Source organism: Mauremys mutica, chromosome 5 (assembly GCF_020497125.1).
Source record: "Mauremys mutica isolate MM-2020 ecotype Southern chromosome 5, ASM2049712v1, whole genome shotgun sequence".
Classification (NCBI taxonomy): Eukaryota; Metazoa; Chordata; order Testudines; family Geoemydidae; genus Mauremys; species Mauremys mutica.
In genome coordinates, this window is record NC_059076.1 from 123,830,572 (window position 1) to 123,841,400 (window position 10,829).

Consider the following 10,829-nt stretch of genomic DNA (forward strand, 5'->3'; position numbering starts at 1 on the left):
GCCCCCTCCCCTGGCGTCTGCGCGTGCGCCCCAGGCCGGAGCCCGGCGCGGAAGGGAGGAGGGTAGAGGCGCCGCCTCGCTGCTGGCTGGTCCGCGGGGAACGGCCGGGAGCTGCCGCCTCGCGCCCGCTGCGGGGAAGACCCGCCAGGAAATTCCCGGGGGGGCAGCGCCGGCTGGGACACCGCGGGCCTTACGCAAGGCCGGGCTGCCCCCTCCCCCAACCCGGCTCCCAGAGCCCCGCGCGGGATCCCAGCGACACCTCTCGGCCCCCCCCCGCGGCTCGCTTCGCGCCTCCCCCCGCCCCGGGGTTCCCCTCCCCTCGCTGGGCCGCGGGCCCCGCCCCCCGTGGGCGGCCCCTGCCTGCTGGCGGTGCCGAGCAGCCCCTGCCCGGCCGGCCGATAAGAGTCGGTGGGGGCCGCGCCCAGCTAGCGCCGAAAGGCTCGTTCCTGCTCCCGAGCGGCGGCGGCGGCTGAAGGGAGCGGAACTAGCAGCGCCTCGGCCCGTGCCCGGCTCCCCTGGGATTTATATGCAGCTGGGGGGGTTATTGTTCACCCTGCTGGAGGAAGAGAAGCGGCCGCGGGGTGATCTGTGCTCTCTGTCCCCCACCATGTGCTCAGTGAACGGGGACAGCAGCACGGACCCCCTGGTAGCCCGGTGCAGGCAGCTGGAGGAGACCGTGGAGAAGCTGCACCTGGAGAACAAGAGCCTCAAGAGCAAAGTGCCTCGGTACAATGCCATCTGCAACCTGTATCATGAGTCCGGGCAGCAGCTGAAGCACCTTCAAATGCAGCTCTCAGCCAAGGAGGCGATGATCGGGGAGCTGCGGGCGAGCGTGGCCAAGTACCAGGCTGTCCAGCTGGGAGCAGCACAGGAAGGGGAGCAGCAGCCATCGCCACCTGGGGGAAAGTTTGTTGAACCTGCTAAATCTCTAGTGGAAAGTTTAATAGATCAGGTTGGCCAAATGAAGCAGCAGCTTAAAGACAGCGAGAGAATGTCAGCACAGAAGGTGGAAACTTTGAGCCAGGTAAAAACACAAATGTATCAAAACAACATTTGTATTTACAAAGAGTGCCTTCCCCTGGCAGTCCCTTGCAAAGGGCTGAGCTCTATTCTGTCTTCAAAAAGTTGCACACTTGTGAGCCAGGACAGAATTTAACCCCAGTTAATATGAAAAAGAGTGTTATTTCTAAACCCATTTTTAGAGAAGGCTAGGATTTTCAACCCTGAGTACCTAAAGTTAAACACCCTATTTGAAAGGGGCTTGGGTGCTATGATGTGTGGTATCTCCCCATCCTTAGTTTAGGTCACTAATTTAGATGCCTAAATATCGATTTAGGACCTTTACTTTAGATGCTCTAGGTGGTGGATTTGGTTTAGGTGACTTGCCCAATGTCACACAGCAAGCTGGTGAAGGGGCTTGGATTAGAGCCCAGAAGTCAAGTTTGCCAAACCCTCTGCAACCACTAGGTAACCTGTCATCTTCAAATACTTTCAAGACAGCATCATTTAATATAACCAATGTATAATCATGCACTTCGGGGCACTGATTGAATTGTGGGAACATGTCATGTCAAGCAAAAAGTAGTTGCCAGAGATGTAGCATATAGAAATCTCAGAGACTATGACATCTAAATGGTATTTTTAAATGTAATCTAATGATTTTTTCATGCTGCCTGCTATCAAGATGAGATTTACAGCTAGCACACAAACTAGTGTCTATCTTTATGTAATCTCACTAGTTTGCACAAGTAGAGTGGAAGATTATTGGAAAAGATAAGATCAAATCAATTTTTAAATATTTTATTGCAAGCAGTTATTTTTCACTCCATAACATAAATCCACAGTGCCAACATTTCTTGATTAAAAGGCATTTAAATGGGATTTTTTAGTTTTCCTTTTCCCCCCCTTTGTCTGCTTCTTGAACTGTTCATCAGGCTATCTGTACACCAGACCTAGCATTTCAGTTGTAACAATTGCAACTAGTTGGTAATTCCTTGTGGGGGAAAGGGAGGAATCTCAACTTTCCTCCTTTCTGGTTTAAAAACAAACATCTTTCTAACACTCTGGAAAAAGTGTTTTACTGTTAACTATTTCTCTTTGTAATGAAGCAGTCTGGTGCGTGTGAAGGGAGTTCCAAACCAGAAAATATTGGAAACTGAAACAAATAGTCTTGTGACAAGTAATCTCTTGACATTATGCTGGTACAAGAATGTTTCCCAAATGCTGCAGTTCTTTTTAGACCTGTTCAGACTTTGAGACTTGTAATAAAACATGATCTCACTGTTCTATACAGTGTGCAACTTGGGATATGTCTAGGTATTTACAGCTCTGTCAGGTATCAGAGGGGTAGCCGTGTTAGTCTGGATCTGTAAAAGCAGCAAAGAATCCTGTGGCACCTTATAGACTAACAGACGTTTTGCAGCATGAGCTTTCGTGGGTGAATACCCACTTCTTCTGTCAGCACTCTGTTGTCTGAGTACCTAGCAAGGCAGGTTGATGAATGTCTTATGCCATAAACTACCTAGGAAGTGTGCAACACCGGCCAACAAAGCATAGCTAGAAATAGCCTTTTGTTCTTCAAGTGGATTTTTAAGCTTGTTGAATCCTTTTAAAACATTCCATATCTGTATTGGGTTTGATATAGTTGTGGGTTTGTTCTGAATCCCAGACACAGTGTATTCTTTCCCTTAAATGCTCAAAGGCACCAATCTACAGTAAGTACATGGCAGCATTTCATTTTCTAATTACTGCAGTTAACATTTAAAATGACAAGTGCTTTCTGCTGCAGCTTTAAAACTGCACTAGTCAGTATAAGTTCTGATTTTAGAAGTGAACATTTTAAACACAATTTATTACAAGGTTCTCAAGAGGTAACCCAGTGTCACCATTGCCAAGATAATGCCCCAATACAGGTTTTTACACATGGGGCTTGGAAACTGAGTTCATGCTCTGCTTTTCCATTGTATTCTTCCATTGGAGAACCAAGATTTGATCTCCTAAGGAATTAGTGGGGATATTGCATTGCAATCTTCCACCCCCACCCCTTCACCTCCCAAAAAATGGGACATATTTTGCAAGGTGTACTGTGGCTTTTGCCTCCATAATTTCTGGTCTACCCTGGGATCCAGGACAACTTGTGGGTACAGTATGTCTAATATGTATGGGAGTGAACCTCCCAACCTGGGTCCACAGACTTATGTTAGCAGGGCTTGTGCTAGCACTTTAAAAATAGCTGTATAGAAGGCACTTTGAAGTTGTGGCTTGGGCTCTGAAGCCCACCCCGCTCCCTAGGCTTCAGAGCCTGCCTTGCAACTTCAAAGTGCTGTCTAGACAGCTATTTTTTTAGAGCACTAGCCTGATCTCTTTTCTCTCTCCTCCCCCGCCCCTCCCAACGGCCCATGTCTGGGCTGGGAGGCTCACTCCTGCTTGTTCCAAAATGCTGTGTAGAAATACTAGCACAGGGGTCCGCAACCTTTCAGAAGTGGTGTGCCGAGTATTCATTTATTCACTCTAATTTAAGGTTTTGCGTGCCAGTAATACATTTTAGCCTTTTTAGAAGGTCTCTTTCTATAAGTCTATAATATATAACTAAATTATTGTTGTATGTAAAGTAAATAAGGTTTCAAAATGTTTAAGATTGGCTGCCTTCTGGACCCCAACAAATCCCAAACCCTTCAAACCACTCAGAGGGGCTTCCATGTGTTAAGGGAGGTAATGTTACAGAGCTTCCAATTCCATGAAACTTTATTGGTACAACAAGATATACAAGCATTGCCAAAGTTAAGAAAATGCAGATCCCTCAGGTGTTTGTCAGGCAGATATAACCCACCCCAGAATAGAGTTACACATTCTGTGTGGAGTTTGTTCCTCTGTCATTACTGTTCCTGATCAAGTTACTGTGTAGAATGATACTATCTTTGCTGTCTCTCAGGATCAGGCATACTATTTGCTTTGATGAAATTTATAGTCCCTAATAGTTTAAAGAAATTATTTTCTACCAGCTTATAATTTGGGACACCTGGAGTACAAGAGCCAAACAGAAGTCTTTCATTGCACCGTAAGTGGTTGGCACACTACAAGCTAGCTATGCTGCCTGCATCAGAAGCATACGTTATGGTGCATAAAATGTCATCCATGTATAAGTATGTAGTATGTTTGAGAAAGTGGGATAACCGCCCTAATTAAATATTTTCCTTTAAAAAAAAAAAGCCTGTAGTGATTGTCCTGAAATATCAAATAAGAGGTTGGAAACAATCTGCCGTTCATAGTGTATTGGCAAATCCTTTTCTGCATACCAACTATTTTCTGACCTAGGATATGTGCATAAGCATATGTTCATGCAAATATAAAATGAGAACTAGAAAGACATTGTAGACCAATGCCACATTCAGGAAACTTGATGAAAAGTGACTTTTATATGAGTGGTCTTGTTTAACTGTAACAAAATATGGTACTAATGACATTCCTGAACAGTGGTCTTAAGTTATTCTTAAACAATGATGAGAGTTCACTTTTATAAACCTCTTGGCTTGAGAGTTCATTTTATGTTCTCTAATACATCATCTTTACCCCCAATATTTAGGAAGTGCAGAAGCTGAATCGGCAACTAGAAGAAAAAGACAGCTATATACAGCAGATAATAAGTCAGCCACAGTATGAAAAAGAGAGAGAAATCTTACGACTCCAGAGAAGCTTGGCAGAGAGAGAGAAAGTCCAGGCCACAAGTGAAGTACTGTGTCGTTCACTCACCGATGAAACTCACCAACTTCAACGTAAATTGGCATCCACAGCAGAAATGTGTCAGCAGCTGGCGAAATGTCTAGAAGAAAAGAGAAAGGACAGAGGGTATTTAGAGGAGCATATTCCGATTGAAAGATCCAATCAGGTACACTTAATACATTTTCTGTCAATGTGAATAATTTGGAGGGAGGGATGTTAAATTGTAAGCAACTGTCAATGCAATAGTTCTAAAAGTTATTTCTCACTTTCCCCAATCTCTTCAGCTACAGTGAATAGGAAAGGAGAATCTTCTCACAAAACCTTAACTGTTGGTATTTGTTATTGAGAGATGGAAGCTGTTTTTGATGATTTCTGTCCAAACGTCATGTACATTTTTACCATCCCTCATCTATCTCTAGTAGTCAGAGCCTCTTTTGGTAGGTGCCATAAGCATCCTTTCCCAAACCATTATTATGTTTACACACTTACTATTCGGTAAACCAATGGAGACTAGAGCAGAGCACTAGAGGGTGCTATGCTGTTGGTGGTGACATTCCTTGGACAAGAGACAAAAATGAGGTCCTTGGGGTATGTCTGTGCCAGGGGTTCTCAAACTTCATTGCACCATGACCCCCTTCTGACAACAAAAATTACTACATGACCTGCAGGGGTGGGGCAAAGCTTGAGCCTCACTGCCCTGTGTGGGGGAAGCCAAAGCATGAGCCGCACCATCCTGGGGTGGGGAAACCAAAGCCCAAGGGCTTCCACTCCAGGCTGGAGGGAGGGGGGCAGCTGCACCCTGAGCTCTGCCGCCCTGGGCAGTGGGGCTTGGGCTTTGACTTCAGCCCTGGGGTCCCAGCAAGTCTAATGCCAGCCCTGGCGACCATTAAAATGGGATCGCAACCCACTTTGGGGTCCTCACCCACAGTTTGAGGATCGCTAGTCTATGCAGTTAGGCACCCATAACTGGCCTGTGCCAGGTGACTGAGGCTCATGGGGCGCAAGCTAAAGGGCTGTTTAATTGTGGGCTCTAGTGCTCTGAGATCCTTCCATCTCACAGCCTCCAGCTCAAGCCCAACTACATACTCCACTCTGAGTCCTAGTCAGCTGCCAGCGTCTAATTGCAGTGTAGATGTATCCTTGGACTACAAAAATCAAGTTGGCTTAAATATCATAAGATTTTAAAAATTTGCATTAATTTTTTTCTGATTCATTGAGCCTTGGTGTGTGATCATTTCCCATTTAAAATTCAGCCCTGCACACAAAATATAGGCCTCACTCTTGCTGTTAGGTTGTGGAAGAGGATTCCTCTCTCTTGGGGAAGGATTAAAACACTGGCCAGGGAACCAGGAAACAGAGCCAGTTCCTTGCTCTGTCAGACCTGTGTGGCTGTGGATAAATTATTTCATTTCTGTGACTTAGATTTTCTACCTAAAGTGGAGATAATATAAAGCCACAAAGCCTTGTTCAGGTAAATTCCTTAGTGTTTGAGAGGTGCTTAGATACTACAGTGCTAGCCAAGAAATACCTACCAAGAATCCCCACTTCACTGATAGCAGTCTGACTTCAGTTTCATTGAAAGCCTTGGGAGATGGCAGTCTTAAATAATAGTAAAAATTTACAAGGGAAACCCTACTGTTCCTGAAATGAAGAACTACTTAAAAAAAAAATCAGTTGATTCATGACAGTCATGAGTTGGCAACTCTTGATAATTGAATATACATTATAATCCCCATAAGAAATGGGGTATTAAACCAGATGCTGTGGTGACATTCTTTAATCATTTTGTTCATCAACATTCTTCTTGAAGTTTAAAGCAGATGAAAGTAGTGCTCACTTCTTGTCCTAAGCTGCTGTTACTGGATCTTTTAAAAGAGCTGTGAATTTCAATGATCCCTGTGGAGAGTTTAAATTTGTAAAGTGCATTGGGAGCCTTTGGGATGAAAGATGCTCCAGTAATGTAAAATATTACTGTGTGAATAGCCAGAGGCTGACTTGGATGGAAAGAAAAACTGATTGTTTAATGGGACTTGAAATTTTCAGCAGTGTGATGTTTTATGTGTAACTGAAATATCCATCTCTCTAAGTAGTAAGTTTTCAGTCTAATAATTAGCTTACCTTGTACAGTGGGGACTTCCCTGTCAAAGAGAAATTCAGATGTGAGTCTTAGTTCATTCTAGGGAATTTTTTACAAAAATGCTTTATTACTCATGTACTTTGGGTTTTTTTTTTGAACAGATGACATTTCTTAATGTCTAAAGGCATGTAATTAAATCAAAAGCTCAAAACTTCTGGTCAAAATTTTATCAAGCAGTTTTATTATTTTTTGTTCTCATTTGCTTAAAGTCGCAGCAAGCCAACGTGAATGAGTGTTTGTGGCTGCTGGTGGTTTTTGTTTTGTGGTTTTTCAGGTGGGCTATCTCCCTTATGTTAAGGCAAATTTAATTCCTTTGCTTAAAAAAAAAACAGCTTACCAACAACTGATCTTATGAGTTAATCCAAAACATGTTTGAATAGCTTAAGGAAGAAAAATGGAGGATGTTTGTGCTATTTTTAAAATGAAGCTGTGAATACATGTCTTCGAGGTTTGTGGTTTTTTAATCAAAGTAACGCTTACTTTGTCTGACAGCTACAATTTTCAGAGAATAAAACTTCACCCCAAACAATTATTTGCCAACTACAGGAGGAAAACAGGAAGTTACAACAAAAAGTGTTTCATGTAAGTACATTTTTTAGTTTGTAGAATAGGATTTGATTATACATTTTCAACAGTAAATTCCCACGAACAAACCCTAATTTAACTTAATCCTAATGGCACCTTTATGCAGACCCTGAATAGTCTCAATAAAATATATTAGCTAGCATGTAATCTTTGTTCCCTTGGCAAATACAAATCCTCAACACATAACCTAGCTGCCCCATTAAACAAAGAAATTGAGTCAATGTAACATGTTTAAGAATTCTGTTTCTGCCCTAACAGATCAACACCACTCACCGTAATCCTTCTCTGAAAGCTTTTGCTTGCAACACTTTGTTTTAAGATGTATATTTTTATTTTTGAATTTTCTGGTGCTCTCAGGTGGAAGACTTAAATACAAAGTGGCAGGCGTATGATGCTAGTAGAGAAGAATATGTGAAACGACTCCACCTGCAGCTGAAAGAACTGAAGTCTCAACCCGAACAACAGCAAAGAAATTCAGAGCTGATGCAGAAGGAGATTTCTCGGTTGAACAAATTACTGGAAGAAAAAATGAATGAATGCATTAAAGTAAAGCGAGAGTTAGAGGATGTGAAGAAGGCTAAAGATGGAGATCGTGAGCGTGTACAAATGTTGGAGCAACAGGTCATTAGATCTACTCTTTGATCAGATTTGCTTGATTTAGGAATTAAGATTTTCTCAGAAAAAGATGAGAAAGTTCACTGAATTCACTTTTTCAAGTTGATTTGTCTGATTTGGCACTTGGGTGACTGTACAGATTGCAAAGGTGGCAGCAGCACAAAGGGGCATACACACACTCAAGTAAAATTCAGTATTGGAGGAATTCTGTGATAGCTTTATTTTCCTCCAACACAAAATATCAGTATTTTTGTAAATTCTGTATATCTAGTACTGTTAAGTGCAGACATACTGTAGAAAAGAATACCTGCATTCTGAAGTATTAGTTTAAATATTAGAGATGGGCGAATCTAATTCATTCACCCACTATGACCTCTGCTAACTCACTCTCAGTAAATGGCTAAAGTATTTAAATGATTCATTTTCAGGTACTTGTTTACAAGGATGATTTCACGTCTGAAAGAGCAGATCGAGAGCGTGCACAAAGTAAAATACAGGAACTTCAGGCAGAAGTTGCTTGTCTACAGCACCAGCTAACCAGGAGACAGGTAAAGAAATCTAGAAAGGCAAGATATTAAACCAAGTTCTTTTCATTAAGAAGAGAAACTCAACCTGAAAATCAGATGCACCCCAAAGAAACAAAAAACTCCAAAACATACCAATAAATCATGGACAGTTTTTTGTTCAAATATCTTAAATTCAGATGTGTCGGAGCTGTAACTGCTAAATCCCATACCCGTCTTGCAGAACTTCAGTTCTAGAGGAATTAGGAGTTGTCTTTTCCTATTTATTATAACATCTCCTATTAGTCCCAGTTTCCCTTCTGTGTTGAATCAGCACAACTGGAAATATTTCTTCTCATGGATTTAGACACTGTACCAGTTCAGTACAAAGAGGGGATAGGTGGAACTCACTTGTTTTTTAATTTCAGTTATTGTTGCACGTGATACTTGACCTTCAATCACTTATTTTATGTAGGTCTTATGATTGTTTGGAACTTAATCACCTTTCAGTCTCTGGCTCTGATTGCTTTGAGTTTCAGCTAAAAATCTTTATATGCAGCAGCTTTTGGATCTTGTCAGCCTTATCAAAATATTGTCAATACTAGAATTTTAGATTAACCCTTTTGGGCTCAAAATTGGATTTTTCTGATACTGATTTTTTTTAATTATTTTAATTTCCTAGGAATCAAGAGAGACAACTGGTCATGTTAGAGTTCACACTGGGAACCAAAATCATCGTGTGTATGTACAGACAAATGTTGAACATCTACTGGGCAACAGCCAAGTCCAGTCAGGCGTGAGGAGAACAGGTTCACAATCTGAACAACCTGCTACACGCACAGACAGTGGGAGTTCAGGGTCAGAGAGACGAGGACAGGGTGAACTTCAGTGCCCTCATTGCATGAGGTTCTTCAATGATGAACTCAGTGATGAATTTCTCAGACATGTTGCTGAATGTTGTCAATAATCTGACCTGAGAAGTGCAATCAAATATCAAATCAACCACTACTTGATACTGAGAAAACAGCACTTTGAGATGTATACTACAGTACCAATTAATGTTGGTTATATTTTTAATATTTATCATCCGGTTTGGATGTTTGACTGACTTATCTAAGCATAAATTCAGTGCTTAGAGATTCGATGCTGAAACTGATTTGAGGACAGCTTAGTGAAAGAAGTTGATTACTAATCTACAATAAAGGCAAAAAAAATAATAATGAAGTAATTCATTTTAAATGGCCATAATGTAGGATGTTAACCAGCACGATGAGAAATGTCTACCTCTTTCTTCATTCCACCACCTGTTGGACTGCACCAGAGACTTCAACATAAATCAAGCCATTTTGCAAAGAATGGAAATATACAAATTAACACTCCAACAAATGTGAGTGTAACAAATGCAAACCTGCTACAAGCCAAAAGTGCTGGATGGACTCAGAGCAGACAGACTTACAAGCAAAAGTTTGATTCTTTGTACTGGTGGCAATCTGAAATATTTATAAAGGGTAAAGAGTGACAGTATCTTAACTGGATTTGAAATCTGGATACCTTCCTTTTCACAGATACAGCCATATAGGGAAGAGTGGCAAAAGTGGTAAGGTAGGGGGGAAAAGCTTCACTGTGCCATATCTGGGGTACAGTGGAATAGAGACATCTCATTTGTCATTACCTTGAGTCTGTTAGGCATTTTAATACAATAGAATGAAATCAACCATGTCTCTGACAGAGCTTTTATTTATCACTTGCATTGAATGTGAGGAAAATGTTAAGATACTAGTTACTCTGATCTAAACCCTCTCTTTTTGCACTGAAACATATTGCACAGGGATTATATTTATTTTTTTCTTCTGTGCTAGAAAGTGACTGTACATACGTGAATACAGCTTGTATACAAATATTTTTAAATTGTCAAACTTATTTTTATAATAAAATACTGGGGTGTAGTTGCTTTACTGGGTTAGACTATTTTCCACTGAAGTTTTCACTGAAATATATTACTAAATGCAGCTGGACTTAATTTCTGGCTGACTGTTACAGCTTCAAATAAGAGTTGCCGCATTACTTTATACATAAGGAATATTTTATGTAACAGCAGCTTATCACACACTATTTTTCAAGAGTAAGTGTTAAGTAATTGGAGAGGAAGGATGAGCCTGGGGTTAAGGTGCTCATTTGGGAACTAGGTTGTCTCCCCAGATCAATTCCTTCCATGCCACAGACTGAGGAACTTGCACAAGTTACTTACCTCCTCTGTGCCTCAGTTTCCC

The 10,829-nt window shown here is 41.5% G+C and overlaps 1 protein-coding gene across 1 annotated transcript; it reads left to right on the plus strand.

Annotated features, from left to right (window-relative positions):
• The first annotated feature begins 318 nt into the window (after nt 1–318).
• On the plus strand, nt 319–10,459 carry TNIP2 (TNFAIP3 interacting protein 2). Its single transcript, XM_045020037.1, has 6 exons — nt 319–1,024; nt 4,583–4,885; nt 7,349–7,438; nt 7,799–8,062; nt 8,485–8,604; nt 9,242–10,459. Exons 1-6 carry the CDS (start codon nt 527–529, stop codon nt 9,524–9,526), a joined length of 1,560 nt encoding a protein of 519 aa, XP_044875972.1. The 5' UTR covers nt 319–526; the 3' UTR covers nt 9,527–10,459.
• The last annotated feature ends 370 nt before the right edge of the window (nt 10,460–10,829 follow it).